At 46.5% G+C, this 22,670-nt stretch overlaps 1 protein-coding gene and 1 non-coding gene across 2 annotated transcripts in view; one reads left to right on the forward strand and one right to left on the reverse strand.

Annotated features, from left to right (window-relative positions):
* Positions 1–22,670, reverse strand: part of XYLT1 (xylosyltransferase 1) — a 300,460-nt gene that overhangs the window by 109,343 nt on the left and 168,447 nt on the right. Inside the window, exon 3 of the mRNA XM_090276964.1 lies at positions 20,463–20,970. Within this exon, the coding sequence (XP_090133090.1) occupies positions 20,463–20,970 (508 nt within the window). The remainder of the gene's footprint in view (positions 1–20,462; positions 20,971–22,670) is intronic.
* LOC150009207 (U6 spliceosomal RNA) lies at positions 21,371–21,477 on the forward strand. The gene has a single exon (XR_016511622.1). It is a non-coding gene; the product is annotated as a U6 spliceosomal RNA (small nuclear RNA).

A 22,670-nucleotide genomic window follows, 5' to 3' on the forward strand; every position in this document is an offset into this window, starting at 1 on the left:
GGACATCTGAGTGGTAGTGTCTACTATATTGGTTCCCTGGGGCTGTGCTAATGAGGTACCACACACTGAGGGGTGTAAGCAACAGAGCTGTATTGTCTCCTAGTTCTGGAGGCTGGAAGTTGAGATCGAGGTGTGGCAGGGTGCATTCCTTCTGAGGGGTGTGAGGGAGATGCTGTTCCATGCCTCTGCCCTAGCTTCTGGTGCTTTGCTGGCAACTTCTGGCATTATTTGGCTTGTAGATGCACCACTGCAGTCCCTACTTTTCTGCCCCTTGGCATTCTCCCTGTGTGTGTCTGTCTCTGGGCCCAAATTTCTCCTTTGAATAAGAACACCAGTCATGCTAGGGTAGGGGCCCAGGCTAATGACCTCACCTCAACTTGATCATTGGCAAAGAGCTTATTTCATAGTAAGGCCACGTTCACAGGTGCTGAGCGTTAGGGTCTCCACATCTTTTGGGGGAAGGAATGCAAACCATACTATCACCCTAGCAATTAAAGGTAGGATTCTGGAACTCTGGGAAGAGGCCTGATCTGGGAATCCCTGTTCAATGCAGAAAAGTAAGTAAGATAAAGAACCACCTTCTGGTAAATCTCATTCGGGGATTTAAAAGATTAAAGATCCGAGCATGTTTAATAATGTTGTTTGATAACAACGCTTAGTAATTCTCAAATGTTAATGTCCATAAGTGTAAATAATAGAACTCAATAACCAAACAATACCTACTGTTATTATTATTTGGAGGCACTCCAGAGACAGTATTTTTTTCCCCAAAGAAACTCAAAGATATATTAGAGAAATTATTTACTTTTTTTCCAAATGGGATTTTCTCGCCTCACAGCAGTTCCTGTGTTCCCCTCCCCCTGCCTGAGCACAGCAATGTGTCTTGGTTGAAGATACCAGTGATGTTCCAGGTTTAAGATCTATGCCCTTTGTCCGGACAGACAGTGAATTAGTTTTTCAGGACCTTTCTCATGGCTTCAGGAAGTGCACGTGTAATTAAACGGAGCCGGCTGGGTTTCGGATTAGCTGAGAAGTGTGCCTGTGGCAAAAGGTCTCTTCCTTCCTGAGAGACACAGTGGTGTAATTAGAATCCGGAGACGGTAATCATCAGCATTTCTTACCCCCATTTTTAAATGATGACCCAATATTCATCTGGGCCCAATTCTGCTCCCTGTGAGACCACGCAGTGTCAATGCTGCATGCCATCTAAAGGCAAAATTCAGGGGCTCCTCTGGTGTCACTTGAGTGACACTGTGTGTTTAGCCAATTCTGAACAAATTATCTGATAGCTCAGGTAAAAGCCAGCAGCAGACTGCTACATCTTTGCCCTTAATTCCAAGTCAGCATTAAAGCACTCCAGGTGGGAGGGGACAGCTCTGAACTCATATGAAGGTCATTGTTCATCATCAGCCATTCAACAAACATTTGCTGCACATCTGTTGTGTGTCAGGCACCGGGCCTTAACGTAGCATCTTTCCGGTAAGTGACACAGGATGAGGGTTTTTATAATGAGCTAAAATCAGGACATCTTTTCCATCCATGCACCCAGCCCTGAAAGTCAACTGAAACCCTGCAGAAACAAGTGTTAGCCATTCTTTGTTAAATGTGTAATTTATTCCCATTAATCAGTTTTGAAGGCAATGGCAAATCTGTAAAATGCTGGAACACACACTGGACATAGCAAGCAGGAGCTTTGTCTTAGAACAGGAGTCAGCCAACTTTTTCTGTGAAGGCACGGACTGTAAATAGTTTAGGCTTTGGAGCCACGCAGTGTCTGCTGGAAAACTGCCGCAGACGACCTATGAACGAAAGGGCGCGGTGTGGTTTTACAAAAGCAGGCTGCTGGGCCACTTGGACCAAGGACTCCTGTCTTAGAGAAATCACATGACCCTGCCCTTGAGAAACCAGGCACGGGTTTTCATGACACTGGACCCCACTAAAGAAACATTCCAAATTCCTTTTCCTGGCTTACAAGGGCCTGCATGACCAGACCCCTGCCCTCCTCTGTCCTCAAGGCCCACTGCACCCCATGACTCACTAAGCTTCAGCCATCCATTCCTTTCTTCTAAGGTTTGTCAAGCCAGGCACTTGGCTACTATTATAGGCCTTTTGCACAGCTGTTCTTCCTATTTCGAAGGCTCCACCTGAATTGGATTCCAGTTCAGTTCGGAAACTAGGAAGATTTTTCCTGCTTTCATTGGGTTTTACAAAATAGACAAGGGGTTTACACCATCTCATTTACCTTCACGACACAGTGAGGTAGGTGCTGTCATCAGCCCCATTTTCCAGATGTGGTAAATGATAAATTCTCCTTTGCAATTGGCTATATTAACACCCGCATGTCACTCTTAAAGCACAATCCACCTGTCTTCTTCCATTCCTTGTGATCCTTCATCTTTACAGCCAAACAACTGCCAAATTCTGCCAAATTTGGCTCCTGAGTTGTTCTCAAATCCAACCTTTCCTCTTTCTTAATTGAACCCATGGTCATCTCTTACCTGGACTATCCCCAAAAGATGCTTATTGGATAGACCCTCTACCTACAGATTACAGCTCTTCCAATCCATCCATCTATCCATCGAACCGTGCATCCACCTGTTTATCAAATCCACTCATTTTTACATCCATTCGCATACCCACAAATCCATCTCTCCATCCATCCATCCATCCGTCTATCTGGGCAACTTCTTTGTGCTGGGCGGTGGGGGTAAGTAGTGAATAAAAATATAGAACCTACCCCTCCTGGATATTTTAGTGTAATTAAGAACAGAGACACCAATCACACAAACACATGTATGTTACAACCCACAATAAATGCTATAAAAGTAAAAGCTCCCTTGAAAAAACATAACTGATAACTGGACGTAAGCTCAGATCCAAGGAATTACACAAGCTTGTCAGGAAAGACACGAGAACAGGGGTTTGGACAGGGAGACCAGATGTGGGAAGCCTGAGGCTGAAGTGGCTTTCTCTAGGGGCTGCAGCGTGCTGGGGGGCTCTGGCACAATGAGCCACGGGGAAAGGAGAGGCAACAGCGACAGGTGATAAGGCTGGAGAGGGCGTTGGAGTGGGACACACAGGGCTCTGAAGACTACTGTAAGGAGGCAGATTCACCCGAGGTGACATGGGCAACCTTTGGTGGGTTCTCACAGCCAGCCAGCAATGTTCAAAGTATATCTTTTCTTAAAATATTTACTTATTTATTTGAGAGAGGGGAAGGGAGGGAGAAAGAGAGGGAGAGAAACATCGATGTGAGAGAGAAGCGTTGATTAGCCACCCCTCACATGTGCCTCAACCAGGGACCGAACCTGCACCCCAGGCGTGTGCCCCAACAGGGAAACAAAGGGGCAACTTTCTGCTTTGCAGGATGATGTCCACCAACTGAGCCACAATGGTTGGGGTCAAAGTATATCTTAAGAAGAACATTCTGAATGCAGAATGGAGAGTCACTAGGCAGAGGGGTTGGAGGATATGGCAGAGTAGATGTGAGAAGACTAGATAAGAATATATCGACACAATCCACATGAGGGATGTTGCCATCTGGTCATGGAGCTTGCAGAGGAGACAGAGAGAGATGGACCAGTGAGTGATATTCAGGAAGTACAATGGAAAGGTCTCACTGCTGGATGAGGTATGAAAATGAGAACTGATTTTTAAAAATTTCTTCAAACCCAAGCCTGAGACAGCTCCAGTCACTGAATCTCCTTGGAAGGGAATACCAATCCTAATAATGATGACAGTGAGCACCTACCTACTCTGTATGTGTCAGGTACTTTGTTAAGTGCTTTAAATTCATCATCTCATTTAACAGGACCTACAAGGTAGATGCTATCATTAGTTTCATTTTACAGATGGGAAAAATGAGGCACAAAGAGGTGGAAACAGCACACCCTAGGTTCCACAACCAGCCCCTGGTAGGACGAGGATACAACTTCAGAATCCCAAGGGTTAGCACCCTGTGTCCTTGACCACCATCTAGACGGCACCACTTCTACAATTCTCAATTTTGCAGGATCCTGCCCAATGTACTACGAGACAGAAAACCTCAATGCACATACGCCCGAGAGAAGAACCTCATAGGATTCCAGATGCATAAATAAAGTCTGGAGGCTGAGCTCCACTGATCTGCTGGAATCTTTATTGCTCTACAAATGCATTATTAATCAGCCACTGGGGTCCTCCCCATAGAGCCTTTTAAATTACAGTTAAATTTCTTGGTAGCGTTCCATGCACCTTAACAGGGCATTTCCTGTGTTCACAGCAATAAACAAGAGGAAGGAGGGAGGCCTAGAGAACCAGGGTAATCGCCCTTTGAGGTCCAGGCTGAGAAAGGGATGGCAAGAGCTCCTCTGAATTCTCTAGGTTCAGGGCTGCAATTCTAATAAAGTCTTGAAACAAACTACACTGTCAAGCCAGGATCAGGAGCCAGGAAAGTGCAGTTCTTCATGCCTGGCCTGGCTGCTGTGGCTTTACTTGACCTCCAGGGCACCTTGTCAGGGCCCTCCTTCAGGGGAGCTCTCTGTATGAGCAGGCACGCAGAGGCTTCATCTAGGTTGGGACCTATGGGCCACCCGTGGGGGCTTACTGCTTCCTTGGCAGCTCTTACCAACTTCCAGGTTATGAGAGGGCTCTTTGGTGGGGTCCAGTGGAAGAAGAGACAGATGAGTACCCTGCCTTCTGCAATTCTCTTCCCCAGCCCACCACAGCTGAAAGGGCGTAGCAGTCAGCTCATTCGGAGACGGGGTCAGCAAACTATGGCCCTTGAGCCAAATCCAGCCTGTCTTATAAATAATGTTCTATTAGAGCAAACCATGCCCATTCATTTGCATATTGAGTTGAATAGTTAAGACAGAGACTATTATTAATGCCTTGAAAAACCGAAGATATTTACTATCTAGTCTTTTAAGGAAAATTTGCCAATCTCTAGTAGAAAGCTAAATCAGATCATGCCACTGCTCCAGCTCAGACCCCTCCAACAGCTCCCTGTCACTCTAGGGTAAAGGTGACATGCCTTATCCAGGCTTCAAGACCCTTCTAATGGGACCCCACCTAAGACAACCAGTCTAGTCTGCGTTGTCTCTCGTAACTGGCCATGTGTGTAGCCTCACTCACTCTGAGGCTCCTCGTCTACAAGAGAACAATGCCTATCTCAGTGGTTACAGTGAGGTTTACATGAGTTAATGTTTGCAGAAAAGCTAACTTTTTTTTGCCTTTTTTAATTGTTGTTCTTTTACAGTTGTCCCAATTTTCCCCCCTTTGCTCTCCCCTGACCCTCCCCACCGCCCCACTCCCAGAGTCATAGCAGTGTTACTCACAATAGCCAAGTGCTGGAAACAGCCTAAGTGCCCATCGGTAAATGAATGGATCAAAAAACTGTGATACATTTACACAATGGAATAGTACGCAGCAGAAGAAAAGGATGAACTCCTCCTACCTTTTGCGACAGCATGGATGGAACTGGAAAGTATTATGCTTTTTATTTTTAATTGTGGTAAAGACACATACCATGAAATTTACCATCTTAACCATTTTTTAGTGTACTGCTAAGTACACTAATGCTGTTGTGCAAACAATCTCCAGAACTCTTTGTATCTTGCCAAACTGAAACTCTTCACCCATTAAATATCTCCTTATTTGATCTCCCTGTCCCCTAACCCCTAGCAATCACCATATGGTGATTGAACTTTCTAGTTCTATGAATTTGACTACTCTAGGTAACTCATGTAAGTGTAATAATACAGTATTTGTCTTTTTGTGACTGGCTTATGTCACTTAGCACAATGTCCCCAAGGTTATAACATGCCTCACAATTTCTCTCCTTTTGAAGGCTGAATAATATTCCATTGTATGAATAGAGCACATTTTGCTTACCCATTCATCGGTCAGTGGATACTTTGGTTGCTTTCACCCTTTTGTTCTTGTGAATAATGCTGCTATGAGCATGGTTGTACAAGTATCTTTCTGAGACCTGGTTTTAATTCTTTTGTGTATAAAACACAGAATAGAAGAGCTACCTTTTATCCAGCACTTTCTAGAGCCAGCCTCAGCACTAACACTTCACACAGATCCTCTCATCCAGTCCTCACAACAACCCTACAAGGTCAGAGCTATGATTGTGATGAGAGTGACCATATAATTTATTGCCCACACTGGGAAACTCTTGAGAGGGAAGAGGGGTGCTATGAATAATTTTCCCGGGAAAGTAGGCACAGATGGAGACTGTTTCAGGAAAACTGGGATGTTAATCATCATCCCCATTTCTCAGATTAAAAACAAGGCACAGAGAGGTGAAGTCACTTGCTCAAGGTCACACAGCTAGGGTGCAGCACAGTTAGAATTCAAACCCAGGCTGACTAACTAAGCTCTCACTGTTAAAATACAATTCCATGTACATAGCACATAGCCAGGCAACAGTCAGCAATCAATACATGGTGTCAAATTATTTTTGGTTCTTCAGGCTGGGAAGGGGGGCTTTTGGGGGAAAGGGGTCATTAAGGGCTGAGATAGAGGGGTGAGGTGGAGGCATTCCATACCCAGGAATGAGACTGGGGACCCAACACACCCATGCTGAATGTGAACTAGACACATGGAGGAGATCACGGCCCATGGAGGGAGGCAGATGGCCCCGTCTCAGTCACACCATCCTGGCTGGGACCACAGTGGGGTTTCTCAACCGAGGCACTGTTGACATTTTGAAATAAAAAATTGTATTGGAATGGAAAACTATTTTGAGGCTGTTCTGTACATTGTTGAATGTTTGTCAACATTTCTGGTCTCTATCTGCTAGACACCAGTAGCAGTCCCTGACCCCTGCCCCGACTGTGACAACCATAAATGTTTCCAGATATGGCCAGATGTCCTCTGGGGGTGGGCCACAATCAGCCCCATCCAGATTCAATGGCCTGAAGAAAGGTCAGAAGTGAAGGGGATGTGATATTCTCCCATGTCTGTGCTTCTCAAAGTGTGGTCCTAGAGCAGCTGTAGCACCTGGCAGAAATATAACTCCTTGCGCCCATTTTAACTGGCTGGATCAGCATTTCTGGGGGCAGGTCTGGGAGTCTGTATTTTGAAGAGCTTAAGAGTACAGACCTCCACCCTTGACCAGAGAAGAGATTTGCTGGGATCTCAGAAGATTAGGAACTTCGAGCTGTTACTAGTCTGAAACCCAGCCAGGGATGCTGGGAAGAAGCAGATCCCTGGAGGGTAATGAGAATGGGCTGGAAGCTTCCTACATCCTGTGTGTGACTAAGACGGGATGGACCGTACTACTGTAACTGGTACAACATTTTTGTGGATAGTTTGATTGTATCTATCAAAATTGACAACAGATGAACCTTCTGAGGCACCAGTTTCATTTCTCAGGATGTTCCTAGCAGACAGTTTCAACTCAGGGCCCCTAAGAGAATGAAGCAAATTAGCTTTCCTCCAATCCATCTAGAATGGTACTGGTTATGCACCATCTTTGGGGGAAGCAAACACCTGGCAACAAACTCAATGTCTACAGATCGGGGATGGCTAAACTATGGTGTCGCCAGACTCCAGAGGAAGTCAGCCATTACAAGGAATTACATAGGCAATAAAAGACAATGGAAAATAAACAATACATTGGGGAAAAAAAATCATATAGGTCTCTATTTCCTGACAGGGATACAGGTCTCTGACCTAGATACATGTCCAAAGGAATAAAGTTCCAGAACTATATACATAAGTTTCATATAATTTTTTGAATTTCTCATCTCCAAACCAGATTCTAAATTTTTGCAACTTCCAGATTGATACATCAGTTTTCCTATAATATAACCCCCCATCATAAAACAAACTAGTTTTGTGTGGGTTGGATTTAAAGATCTAAACGAACACAGAAATGCGCTTGCAGTGGTTACCTCTCAGAGGAGATGGGTCAAGTTAGATTGTCTCTTCATCTGCGGTGTTTTCCATTTTTTTTAAATAATGAGAATGTATACTGCCCCACTTGAATAATTAAAGAAATTATAATAAGCATGCTTTCATTATTTGAGCAAGTTTTAAAAATTAAGAAAAAATTCTGCTTTCCCTCTGTCGCCCTGTCTTCTCCCCATCTTTTCCCTTTGGCCACTGGAAACGTCACAGGGACAGGCTGCTGGCTGCTTCCCAGTCACTCAGACAGGTCTGTCACTCTCACCGTGCCGCACTTTGAGGTGAGCCATTAATTTGCACTTTGTGGCTCATCCTCGATTCTGATTTAGAGCAACATAAACCCTCCTCAAAATTCTGAAGAATAAATTAGTTCACTAATTTCGCCATTTAGAGTTTATCAAAGCGAGCACTATTTCAACAGTCTCCTAATCAATCACCATTTTCCATGTTTACCTCCTGTTCAATTTTTACCACAGGGTTCTATACACATCAATTTGCCTGATGCACTTCCTACATATGTTTTAAATTACTTTATCATTGTATAAATTTCACAGCCATTAAAAGGCTCCAATATCAGAATAGCTGACACGGTGTTAAAAATTGGATTCAATTCCACGGGGTAATAAATTGTGACCTAAATCCAATCTCTCATGGGTGACTGAAGAATACAATGAAAAATTATTGCTTTGTCATTTTTTACACTAACACAAATATAACACAGAAAGTTGAAACCTGCAGAGAAATGGGACACTGCTAGCTATTTTTCACCCAAGACGGCTTTGCCAGTGAGGCCTGAGGGTCTTGGTTGGGACCAGCCCCCTCCAGCACCTGGTGAATTACCTGACTGCATGGATCTCTTTGCAACACACAGATACAGCTCGGGAGGGAAGTTCAGCCAAAGGCAGCTGCTGCTACGGGCAGTGAAGCACAGTGGCTAAGCACTTTGCTGCTGGCTCCAAAGTCTCTGAGCTCAGAGCCTGGCTGTGCCGCTGAGGAAATGTGTGATTTGGGGGCAGGTTTCCTCCCTCTCTGAGTGTCAATTTCTTGGGATACAGAGTTGTTATGAGAATAAATGACCTAATATGGCTAAAATGTTCCGTATAGTCACTGGCATTTAGCAATCCCTAGGTAAAGGTTAAACATTAGTATTTAAGAACAGGCCCTTGTACAGAGACCTCAGCTCCCTGTTCTATTTGGTTGCAGAGGAGAGTAATGAACAGCTAGAGAAAAGTGTTAACATTTCCTCTGCACTTCCCTTTCTCTTTGGAGAAACTCGATTAATCATTCAACACATTCCCACTGCACATTTACTAAAGGCGCCACGTAGCGGAGAGGCTAAAAGACGTGCTTTGAAGCCAGGCAGAACTGGATTTGGGTCCAAGGTTTGCCACCTGCAAATGTGACCCTGGACAAGCTACTTGATCTCTCTAATCCTCAGTCTCCCCACCTGTAAAATGGGATTAGGAAACATACATTTCTCTGGGGCTCTGGGGAAGGCTTGATGAGCTCATAGCTTTGCACCTGGCATCCAGCAAGTGCCCAAGGCACGTGGGCTCTCCCTCCCAGGCTCTGTGCAGGGGCTGGAGATACCACGGTGAACACACATAGAAAAGACTTAGCTTCATGACTAAGTGGGGGCTACAGATAACTCTGGTAATGCCACTATAATGTGAAGTGTGCTCAGTAGGGGGTAGGTAAGGTAATTTGGGGGTACACAGTCTGGGCACCTCATGGAGACGGATGGTGGAGTGTGAGGAGGGAATCACAGAAGACTTCCAGAAAGAAGTGATGTTGAAATTAATTCCTAACCTTAACTGCCAAATAACGTGAGGAACAAAGCAAGCTGGTTTTGCTTGTTTTGCTAAAAGGAGGGACTGGCCAGTTCTTTCCCTTAGCGTTTTTATCTACAGGCTGCTAACAGAGCCAGACCTGCACTGCCTCTTTCTGCACGAGGTCTCTGTTTTGGGGACCCTGGGAGACTGACACATAACCAACCAGCTGCACACAGAAGGAATGGCTCACAAGGCCAGACTGCTGTCCTCTGTGAATCACCACTCTGCCTCATCCTGGGGCAGTTTCTGGACAAGATGTTCACGGAAGCTAAGAAAAGCATCATAAACTTCCCTGCCATGGAAGCGGGTCCACCCTGCCCACCCTGGAGGCTTCCAGAACTGTAATAATCTGCTGCTGATTTGTAACATGTGCTTGGTAAATTTTGCTGGCTGAATAGAGGGAAAAATTTAAGTATTCTCAAACAGCATTCTATTCAGCAACCTGAGGAGGCAGGAAAGGGATCTAACAGCCCATTTTACAGGTAAGAAGTGAGGCTTAGTGAAAACAAGGGTGCCTTGTCCAAGGGTTTTGCAGATGATGCAGTGGGGGTCGGGGGCGATGGCCTTTCAATGCAGGTCTGGTTCGGAGCCTTCCCCTAATTCACATTAGCTCAGCAAAAGTGAGAGGACATGTTTAACAGGCTGCAAGCTCCACAAGGACAGGGATTCTGTTTGTTTTCCTCCCAAGTGAATCCCCCAAACATAGTGCCCGGCATAGATAGCAGATGCTGGGTGAATCACTGTTGAATGAGTGAAAGCTGATGGGAGCTGGGGACGAACGTTTTCAGTCCCTAGGTGGTGGCTGTGCCGTGCAGTGAGACTTCTAAACGTTTCATTCACATCACACAAAGGCCTCCATGTAGCTCCTGGGAGGGGGCCACTGAAGCTCAAAACAACCATGCTGTCTCCTTATCCCGTGGGAGTAAGAGTGAGGCCGGTGACGTCCAAACACTGGCTATACAAAGACGAGTTAGCTAGAGCCCCTGCCCGCTGATGGGTGGGTCTGAGGCAGAGACAGATAAACAACAGGGCTAGTTTTCTTTGTGCCCCACGTGCAACCCGAGAGCAAGTGCTGTTGGCTCTACGGAAAACAGGTAAGCCTGCTGGCTTCCGCACTTGCCAGGGCCCCTGTAGTATACTAACTCTCCCTGCTGCCGCCCTCACCCTGACAGTCTACTGTGAAAACAGCAGCCAGGGGACAGACCCCATTAAACAGGTCAGATCAGGACCCTACCCCCACCTCCAAGTCCCTCCAGTGGCTCTCCCACCTCACCCAGGTAAAAACCAAATCTCTACTGGTCGGCAACGCCTGTCTGCTGCTCCGGCCACATGGCCTCCTTGCTGGCCCCCCGTCACACCCACGCCATCCTGCAACACCCTCCTTCACGCTTTCATTTTCTCCATCTGACATGGAATCTTTTTTACTTTTTATGTGTCAATTACCTGTCTCCCCCTTCCAGAACGTAAATACCATGAAGACAGCTCTGTCTGTTTTGTTCATTGCTGTTTCCCCAGTACCTAAAATACTGCCTGGCACATAGCAGCCTCTCATTAAACATTAGTTGAACGAATGAATGAAATCTTTATCTCCACAGACATAAAGCTCAGATTCGTCCATGAGACCAAACCCATTTCTGAGGACCCAGCCGCCACTGCTCTCTTCAGGTCATTTTGTAATGGCCCCTCTGACTTCCTCCCCTCTCCTTCCCTTTCTGCTTATGGCAGTTCACAATACCCTGCCTTTCTCTGCTGCGTGTTGCCCTAGCCCTCTCGAGACAGTGAGTTCTGTGAGGTGGGATCTTGTCTCTCTGGTTTGTCGTATCCCAGTACTTCGCACATGCATGTACTTCGCACATGCCTGGCATGTGGGTGGCTGAATGATGTTCGTGTTCATTATGAGTTTCCGCAGGCATCCACAAGGTTCTCCTAAATTCTCACTGAAGTGCAAAAAAGCAAGAGAATGTAACATCAGGGGTTCGTTGCTCATCAAACAGATACTTACTGAGTGTTTAGCATGGTGCCAGTGCAGAAAGAACTGTGATTTTACTCTTATTTAAAAAAAAAAAAATTTGCCCACTGTGGCACCTGAATTATTAGTAATCCCAAATTGCCTGTGACATTCCTAACCACGAAGGCTGTCCTGTCAGTGCGTCCACGCACTGTGTGTGGGAGGGAGAGTGCTGTGATCAGGGGAGGGTCCTCAAGGAGGGACGGGTGCAGGCATCTATGAACTCTAGGGCTGGGCCAATATCCAGGCTCCGCCCCACCGCCCAGAAACTCGAGAGAGTCACCCCTTTTCCCAAAGCCTCCTCCTAGGCTTGGACAAAAGGGAAGCTGATTAGTCAGGCTTTCGGCTAAGGTGCTCCAAGCAGCAAGTCCACAAATGTGCGGCTATAAACACACTCCCAAACCCCTAGTCTACAGATGTCATTGTGAGCACGTAGAAGGAAAAAAATCCATCTAACCATGATCCTCTTGTCTCAAACCCACTTGGCCTGGGAAGCCCTTATTTGTGCCTAAGGTTTCGGAAAGGGTGCGCCCGGATGATGGCCGGGAAGCGCATTAATGACGCTCCTTCAGGGGCTGGTGTTTTCATCTCCTTTCTGTGCCTAAACCTCTCTGCTTTGCTTTCAGGCATGGCAGTTAGGGAACAAACACACCCTAATGACAAGTTTGAAAGTGAATGGCAGAACAGTGCAGCTGGCAGAACATTCGTGAAGGAAGAAGAGGGGGTGGAGAAGGAGGTGGGAGGGAGGTGCAGGGGGCATTTATGATATTTCCCATAACTACATATTTAGCTTTCTAAAAAGCTCCGTGGGTGGCAGCTGCCTTTCTTTATGATCCCAAGGCTGGCAGGGGGAAAACATCATAGTGTTTTAGAAGGAAAAGGCTATATGGAATTGGTCTGCTGGGACTTACCTCCCAACGGGAGGCCTTAGGGGCCCGTTGGCCACAGCCGCCTGGCACACACAATGGGAGGAGCTCCATAAATGAAGTATCAGGCTCAAGTGACCTTTGTGCCCCTCAGAAACCCCAGAGCCTGAACACCAGCTCATGGTCACTCCATGCAATCCGCAGGCCAATCCTAACAGCTTTATCTCCTACCATATCCTCTCACGGGACCACTGCAAGAACCTCCCCATGACTTCCTTGTTTCTACTCCTTCCTTAAAGCTAAATTAGATCAGAAGTGGGATCACTGAATCACATGGTAGATTCATTTTTAATATTTTTGCAAAACCTCCATACCATTTACCATAGCAGCTAAACCATTCTGCATTTCCACCAGGAGTGCGCAAGGGTACCAGCTTCTCTACATCCTCATCTACCCTTGTTGTCTTTTTTTTTCCTTTTTTTTTATACTAGCCATCCTAATGTGTATGAGGTGGTATCTCACTGGTTATGTATCCAGAAGAACTGAAATCGGTATGTCAAAGAGATGTGGGCACCCCCATGTTCACTGCAGCATTACTCATAATAGCCAAAATATAAAAACAACATAAACGTCCATTGATGGAAAAGGGATTAAAAGTGTAGTGTATACATCCAACAGAATATTATTCAGGCTTAAAAAAGAAAAAAAAAATAGCCTTTTGCAACATGAATGAACCTGAAGGACATTTTGCTGAGTGAAATAAACCAGACACAGAAGGACACGTACTGAATGATTCCAATTATATGAAGAATCCAAAACAGTCAAACTCAGAGCAGAATGTAGAGTGGTAGTTGCCAGGGGCTGGGGGATGGGAAGTGAGGCTTAATGGGTATAGTTTCAATTGAGCAAGATGAATAAGTTCCAGAGATCTGCTGTACAACATTGCACCTAAATAGAGCAATTCTGTACTATGCACTTAAAAATCATATTAAGCCCTGACTGGTAGCTCATTTGGTTAGAGCGGCATCCAGATACACCAAGGTTGTGGGTTCCATCCCCAGTCAGGGCACATACAGACGTCAACCAATGAATGCATCAGTTGATGGAACAACAAATTGACGTTTCCCTCTCTTTCTCTTTCTTCTTTCCTTCCTCTCTCTAAAATCAAGATTAAAAAAAAAATCATGTTAAGTGTTTTACCACAATAAAATAAAGTAAAATAACATAACATAAAAATGTTACATAGTAGCATCAAGTAAAAAAGTGAAATCAGCTTATAGTAAAGCTCTGCTCAATTCTTCCAGTGACACCCATCTCATTGAAAACAACCTCGGAGCCCCTTGCTGTGGCCTATCCCTGGGATCGGACCCCTTCTCCTTCACGCTCCTCACTGTTCCCTCTGCTTCAGCCACACTGACTTCCCGGCTGCTTCTAGAACACACCAGGCTGTTTGCTAGGACTGTTTGCTCTTCCCCGTGACATTGCCTTCTGTAGTCACCCACCTAAAATGCCCTCTGCCCTCCTGCCTTCTCACCCTGCTGTTTGTCTTCATGGTTCTTATCATATCAGACAGTGGGTTGTAGGTCCATTGGTCCACTTGTTATGTCTGGTCTCTCCTTCTAGGGCAGAAGCTCCATGAAGGTGGAGCCATTGCGCTGCAGGCTTCCCAGAGGCCCCATCCATCTTCCATCAGTAAACACGGTGCCCTGAGCTGCGCAGGGTAGAGGCCCTGTGGGGACCAGGCATTCTCTGCTTTGGTTCACTGCTAGTCCCCAAGTTCCAGGAGAAGTTATGGTGCACCTATGAGCTAAGCATTGCTTTTACATTTTTAACTGGTTGAAAAAAATCAAAAGAGTAGCATTTCATGACACATGAACATTATGTGAAATTTGAATTTGGGTGACCATAAATAAAGTTTTATTGGAACACAGACTCACTGGTCATTTACTTCTGTATCGTCTGTGGCTGCTTTCATGCAGAGTTGAGTAGTTATAACAGAGCCCATATGGCCTGCAAAGTTTCATATTTACTATCTGGCCCTTTACAGAGAATGTCTGTGGAGCCCTGGCCTTGGACATTGAATGATATCTGCCGATTTTTTCTGAACTCACCACAATTAGTCTCCTTCTCTTTCCAAAGAAGACCAACAAACACCTTTGGGACCAGTTTTGCTAACCTCAATAAACCATTACAGAAAACCCCCTCTTTACTGGGCTTTGTGCATTCCCCAGCAGGAGATAAAAAACAGTCCCACTGGGTCCTCTGCAAAACTGGCCTTTGGAAAGCAAGTCAGCCCTACCTACTTGGCCAAGCCGTGCGTGAATCAATTTGGCTTCAGCACACCACTATTAGTGTGGTGCCTTTTTAGCTTTTCCCAGCTGTTCCCTCACTTTCTTATCATGAATGATATAGCAAAAGACCTGGAAGAAAGCCATGTCTCTGGCGGACAGATGGGGAAACTAAGGCACGTGCCCTGGGGCATTCAGAGTGGCCAAGCTGACATCCATGTCTCCATATCCCTTCATGCCAGGCTGCCATCCATGCTTTCATGCTGCTCGTGCTGTCTGGTCACCCCACTGCCCCCAGTGTGTGGCGATGTACAGCAGACAGCCCTTCCGCAGCTGGCAGTGCCATCTGCCAGTCTCTCTCTGCAGCAGGCAGCCAGCCTGCCCCCAGCACCTCCATCCAGAGCCCATTTGTCCAGAGTCTCTGGCCTCATGCAAAGGCTGATGGGTAAAGACACAAACAGTTGCCTTTCTTTCTGGTTGTCCTTACTCTGCCCCTTGAGCTGGCTTCCCAAGTCATGTGCAAATGCTTGCGACCCTGCAGCCAGTCAGTTAATTCAAAGAGTCCTGCCCACCACTCACCGGAGAACCACTGCCTCACTCAATTGCTCAGGCCCTGAGCTCCTGCGAAGGCGGCAGCCGGCCCACCCCGCCTCCCAGCCGACTGCTTTCTCCAAAACTTCTCACATTCTTCATCTGTCATTTTTCACCTGGACATCTAGGCTGCAGTCACAGTTTTCCCTGGCACAGAGAAGGGTGAAGAAGTACAGGAGGGACCAGGATAGCCAGTGGGGCCTTTCTTGGGACATGTTAACTCAAGATGGAGGGAGCTTCCTACTGTATTCCAAATGTAATGAGGAGGGGAAAGTCGCATTACCTAGCTCATGGCACTAGAATGCCTCTTATCGGTCCAACAGTCTTTATTAGGAAAGACACTTATCGGGAAAGCCACCTCTGCCCCTCACCTGGGTCGATGTGTCCCCTGTGGCCTGGGCTTCCTGGGGAGGTGTGGTCTGGGAAGGCTTCCCTGAAGAGTGGCATTTGGACGGCAATCTGGAGTAGAAAGAGGTGACAGCCAGACATGGCGGGATGAAGTTGGGGGCACAAGGCAACAGTGCAGGGGGTATGAGGAAATGCCTGAGGCACCTGGCGCCACCTCTGAAGAACAGTGAGAAAGGTGCGGCTGGGCAATGGGAAGTCACCACGGAAGCAGGCCTCTGATGCTGCTCAGTGTCTCCCTCAATTATATGGTTACCACGGTCATCACTACTGCCAACAGCCAAACACATCTATTTTACTCGAGCCCTCTCTGCACCAAGCATTTTACATACATGATCCCATTTCAGCCACAGTCCTGTGTGGACAAGGTATGAGGATCTGTGTCCATTTTACAGATGAGGAAGCTGAGGCACTGGGAGGTAGCGCCCCACAGCTAGTAAATGCAGAGCCAGGATCAGTGCCTGAAGATCTCTGGTGGAAAACATCTTTTTCCAGCCCAGGCCACCGTTGGCCTTCCACCTGACATGTTTTCATTTCCGTTAATCACTGGGAGGTCCAGCTGGTATGACTGGTGGCCCTCAGGTGATTGTGGAGCCCAAGGAAGGGACAGGAGGCCCAGGTAATTGCAGGGTTTGGGGGTGTGTGGAGCTGCCTGGATGGGGAATGGCAGGATGAATGGGGACTAGCAGCTTGGTTGCTACAGGGGGCACAGGGGTTCTGGGAAGAATGAGGGCCTGCAGTGGGATTAGGAATAAGCCCCTCTGGGGCCAGCCTCGGGACCGATGAGGTAGAGCACCCTAGCTGATCTCACTGCATCTCACTCTGGTTGTTAATAGATGGCCTGCAGATCCTGCCTTTCCTTGTGAAAATGGGTCACCATTCCAGCTGCTTTTTCCAGGAGGTAGAGAGTGAAGCAGGTAAGTCACAAATGGAAGGACTGTCTTCACAGAAAGCAAACCATGTCCTGGGGTTCTAGGCTCTTCCTTTTCATTGGGCAGTGCTGGGGGAGGGGACAGCAGGCATTGGGGGTGGGAGGAGCAGGAACCCTTTAGCAAAGTCAACATTTAAAAAATATTTTCTTTCTTCTGAATTTTTCAGACTTCAGGCCAAGAGGAATTGCTTCTTTAATGACATTCAACTTCCAGCATCATATTGGCTGAAGTTGGGGTGACACGGAGCTCAGCAAAGCGACAAGCACAGTGCGTACATCTGTGTGTGCATGTGTGTGTGTATGTATATTTACCCATGTATTAAATTTCTCTACCCTCCCGTCCCCTCCCACTTCCATTTCCTCATTTAACAGGAAATAAAAGGACCACTGGGCTGGAGTTCAAATATTTCTGACGCAGAGGGAAATCCGGGTGTCACAGTTTCTAGAAAGGGAATACAATCTCTGTATGGGGTGTAATTACATCTTAGCTTTCTGCAGAAGAATAGTTTATGGCTTAAACACTATTAATTGTAAGCTGTTTTGTTCCACGGGAACTTGTTCATTGATAACTATCCAATTAGGGTTATTTTGCAATTAGTCTATTCACAGTAAATTTATTGCAAAAGGGGAAGGCTGTGGTGCAGCAAATTAAAGCATTGCCAGGGCTGGGTGTGCAATGGCTCTTAAATGCCAATCTTATTAACCAGCTCAGAGGTCCCGGGAGGCCGTGCCACCTTGGCTGATGCAGCAAAGGCCTCAGGGAAACCCGGGTGGCAAATTCACACTGAAAAAAACCACACTAGAGATGACTTGGTATGACCAGGAGAAGCGTAGAAACCCCCGTGTCCCACTGGCAACATCCACCCTTTTCTTCCCCGTTAACGCCTCTCTCTTACACTGACGACAGAGAGACAGCAGCCTACAGGCTGTGGGACATCCCCTTGAGCCTCCCGAAGAGGGAGACGCTCTGGAAAAGTGCGGGCTCTAAAACCTGAGCTCTGATCCTAGCTGTGCCGTGTGCTAGCTGTGCTCCTCTAGCCAAGTGTTAAACCTCTTTAAACCTCAATTTCCTCATAGACAAAATGGGTTGATAACAGATTTACCTCATGGGGCTGGTGTGAGGATTCATTGTAATGTAAGGTGCAAACAGTGCCAGATATACTAGGACAGCAGTTTCCCCCTTATCCAAGACCCCCGGTGGATGCCTGAGACTGCAGATAGTACTGGAGTCTCTATATACTATGTTCTTTTCTATACACATACACTTAGGATAAAGTTTAATTTATAAATTAGGCACAGCAAGAGATTAACAACAATACCTAATAAGAGAATAGAGCAATTATAACAATATGCTGTAATAATAAAGGTTATGTGAATGTAGCATTATTAAGTAAAATAAGGGTAACTTGAACACAAAAGACATGTGATATGAAGACAGTAGATCTGATTACCAAACCAGCTGCTAAGTAACTAAGAGGCAGGGGAACATACACAGTGTGGATGCACTGAGCAAAGTGATGCTTCACATCCCAGGCAGAATGTATCAGGCCAGTGTGCAATTTCATTATGCTACTCAGAATGGTGCACGGTTTAAGACTTAGGAATTGTTTATTTCTAAAATTTCCCATTATTTCCAACATTTTTAGACCATGGTTGACTGCAGGTAACTGAAACCCAGAAAGTGAAACCGCGGATAACGGGACACTACTGTATATAGGAAGGGTATCTAGCAAAGTTAAGCAAGCTACAGCCCATGGGCCAAATCCAGCCCACTGCCTGTTTTTGTAAATTCAGTTTTATTGGAACATAACCAAGTGCATCTGGGTATGCATTGCATAGGGCTGCTTTCCTGCTACAAGGGTACAGATAAGTAGTTGTGACACAGACCGCATGGCTCACAAAGCCCCAAATATTTACTCTCTCGCCTGTTACAGAGAAAGTGTGTTGACCTTTGGTATATAGTGCAAGCCCAATATTATTTTCTTGGAAGAGCAGTCAAGTCGGATTCTATCACTTTTTGCCAGATTATGCACTGATTAACAAAACATTTGGGAAACATCTCCCTCCACGTACTTATTCCTATACTGTATCTACCCATCAAGAATAAAGATGGCCCTGGCCAGTGTGGCTCAGTTGGAGCATCGTCCCATAAACCAAAAAGTCACAAGTTTGATTCCCTGTTAAGGCACATGTCTGGGTTGTGGGTTTGGTCCCAGGTCAGGGCGCATGCGAGAGGCAACTGATGGATGTTTCTCTCTCACAGTGACGTTTCTTTCCCTTTCTCTCTCCTCCCTTTCCGCTCTCTAAAATCAATAAGCATGTCCTCAGGTGAAGATAAAAAATAATGGTGAGAATAAATATGGGAACCACTCGAACAACTTAGATAAGGTGTTAAAATGAAGGTAGACGTTAACTTTTAAAAATAATCTTTCTATTTAAAAGAAAGTATTATATAGGTACACATTTGCTACTTTAAAAAACCTCAAAAAATACAGATGAATTTGAGTAAAAAGCTGGAGTTGTCCTCACTTCACCGAACCCAGGGGGGGGCCACAAGGAGAGCTTGCCGTCCGTCCTTCTAGGCCTCTCTATGCACTTAGCACACATGGCTGCTCCCCCCCCGACCCAAGTCCTTCATTATTCAGTGATCAGTAGTAAACAGAGTGCGCCTGTTTGAAATGAGGAGGCTGGAATACTAGCTCAAGTTCAGCCGCTAATTAATTGGGTGACTTTGGATAAGTCTACTTCCCTCTACAGGCCCTGCACTCCCATCTGTCCAGGGAACAAACGGCATTAAGCTTTCTCTGGGGGACTTTCTAGTCTGCTGTTTCTTGGGAGCCATTCTCACCACGCACCTCCCTTCTGCATCAAGAGATGTGGGACACAGTAGCTGCTCAGAGTAAGGAGGCCACTCGGTAAAGTCTTCCTTGTTTGGCTTCTAAAGCCACCAATGTCAGGGGGACCAAAAGCCCCCACCTCCCCACCCTGCCACCTGGATCAGCTCTGCAGTTGGCTTTCTTGCTTCTCTGGCCTTTGTCTCAACACAGGAGGATGCAGCATCTCTGTTATAGCTCTGATCTCTCACAGCAAGAGATGAGATTTATCACCAGTCCCCAGCACAGGGCAGGAGTGAGGTAGGGAGGAAAAACTGAAGAGAGAAAATAAGGAAGAAGGGAAGGGAGGAAGAAAGGAAGGGAGGAATTTTAGATGGAGGAAAATGGGGAGATTATTTTTCGGAGCCTCCAAAGTCAATGCTACCAATTAGAAACCTTTCGAATCATATTAAACTACAATAATACCCATGTCAATTCTAATCCCGACAGTCTGCTGAGACAGAAAACAAACTATATCAGTATAGTGACCTCACCTCCTGTAGCTTCCACACGAGCCCTAATTCTACCGTATTTCATCCTTTGCAACTAGTTAAAGCTATAACAAAAGGTAATTTGATTTTGAAATATTCTTTATACGTAAGATTTCAGAATTCAAGGAGTACCAAACAAATCAGATCCTGTGTCCTGATTTGGGGTTTGAGAAACAGGGCGGCCATTCTCAGCAGGTCTGAAAACGTGAGCAGAAGGGGACTGCGGAGGAGGAAGAGTTGAAGAGGAGATGCCTCTCCCAGGCTGGGGGGCTGGGGCTTACCTTCCAGGGGACAGAGCCGAGTCACCTTCTCCGGCATCAGCAGCCCGAGCTTGTGGCGGCAGTAGGTCTCCCCAATCTCCTGGCGGCAGTGCTTGGACTTAGCGCGGGACAGCGCGGAGATGGCCTCCTTGCCCGAGATGTCGCACTTGGGGGGCTGGTCATACTTGAGCTCAGGGGAGCTAGCCCCACTTTTCCTGGGGTGCAGCTGGCCGGCGGCACCCTTCCCACGGCTGCTGTTCACTGCAGCCCCCTCACCAGGAGGCAGCGCCTCGTTGGTGCCTTTGCCCGGGAATGAATGTCCCCTCCCCTTCTCCTGCTGTAGCTTCCTCTTCAAAAGCTCCTTCTGTCTGCTCGGGGCCTTCTTTGCCAGCTCGGGTTGGTGCTTCTGCTTTTGGGTCCTCGGTGCGAAGTTGCTGTTGTCCACATTCTCAAAATCTTTGGGGACTGAGTTCTCATTGTTGCTGTCTGTCCGCACTTTCTCTTTTGGCCGGTGAGAGAAGTAGCCATCCTGGAGAAGATGGGAAAGAAACACCGAAGAGAAACTTTACTGAAGGATTACAATCAGGACAAGCAGGTAGGCCCTGGGAGAGGGTGGCACAGAGGTCTGCAAGTCTGGGCCCTGGTTTTAGGCCCTACCTTTGCTATGAGCTTAACTTCAGGTAAGACATTTTTCTCTCTGGACCCTTTTCCCCATCTGAAAACATGAGATGTTCCAACTAAAAACAATAAAATGCAAGGACTATCAGTCTCAATGCTTGTTATTAACCATACCTCCCTTTCAAGTAAGTTTCCTTGATTGTCTCTGCCATTGGTTTATGGGCATTTGGTGCCAGCTTCCTTTTAAAATTTCAGCAGAGAGTGCTTTGATGGTTTAAGGGCTGGCAATGCTGTATTAAAGTTATAAAGGGGTGCTCGCTTCGGCAGCACATATACTAAAATTGGAACGATACAGAGAAGATTAGCATGGCCCCTGTGCAAGGATGACACGCAAATTCGTGAAGCGTTCCATATTTAAAAAAAAAAAAAAAGTTATAAAGGGAGAAAACACTTCTAGGATATTATATACGCACATTCCATCGCCTTTAGGATATGTTCCTAGATCAATGCCCATAAGAGAAACCAGTCATAGTCAATTCTGAAGAAGAGACATCACTGGGTATTTTGGAGGGGATGCACCCCTTTCAGAATAATCCTTACAATGAATCCCAGGGGACATGCAAACCTGTGACACTCTAGTGTTTCAGCTCTGACTTTTGATGTCTGTATGTGGAGTAGAACTGATTAAATCACCTTGGGGTGACTCCTCCTCTGGCAGGTCAGCAAACTCCTTGGTGCACCAATTTCCACCTGCCACTAGTTTTTGTAAATAAACTTTTATTGATGCATGTCAATGCCTGTTCATTTATGTACTATCTAGGGTTGCTTTCATGCTACAATAGCAGAGGTAAGCAGTTGCAATAGAGATGGCCTAGCCTGCAAAGCCTAAAATATTTCTATGTGGCCCTTTAAGAAAAAGAGTGTGCCTACAGTTCTCCAGGAGTGAGTTTAGAAGCCCCCACCCTGGGTCTGGCTTAGTTGGCTGTGTCCCCAGTGGGCCCCTTTGGCTTAGCAGTGGTCTGGAGAAGTCACATGAGGCTGTCCGTCCTTGTCTTTGCCCCATCTTCCCAGCCTCAAGCACTGATTTCTCTATTTAGCAGAGGCTGTAAGAGTGACAGCAGACACTAAGATCCCTCATGGCCATTCTGTAAGTTGAATACTACTATTGTTCTCATTTTATAGGTGAGGGAACTGAGCGTCAGTTAACAAGTGACCTGCCCAAGGTAACGCAGAAAACCACAGATCTCATGCCCGGGCCACCCATTCCACTACCCACTTCCAAGAACCTGCAGCGCCCCTTCGGCCCCCACCCCCTTGTTCCCTTAAGCACTGCAGCCCTGCAGTGCTGTACCACAGGATCTGGCTACCTTTCCGTCCACTCCCACCCAAATAAATGGATCCGGGCAGATGTGTCACCTGCAAATAGCCCTCTTAAATCTGGTTGGTGGCCCTTCAAGTGGCAGGGCATCACAGAGAGGGAGAGAACAGTAGGTCGGGGCCACGGAACACCAAGAGCCTTAGGCAGCAGGAGCTGCGAGGCAATGGGGTAGGTAGGAGGAAATACAGAGACACCAAGAAGGGAGAGCTGGGTCTGTGTTGAGTCTTGGAGTG

This window comes from Furipterus horrens, unplaced genomic scaffold (assembly GCF_987537825.1).
Source record: "Furipterus horrens unplaced genomic scaffold, mFurHor1.1.pri manual_scaffold_5, whole genome shotgun sequence".
Taxonomy (NCBI): Eukaryota; Metazoa; Chordata; class Mammalia; order Chiroptera; family Furipteridae; genus Furipterus; species Furipterus horrens.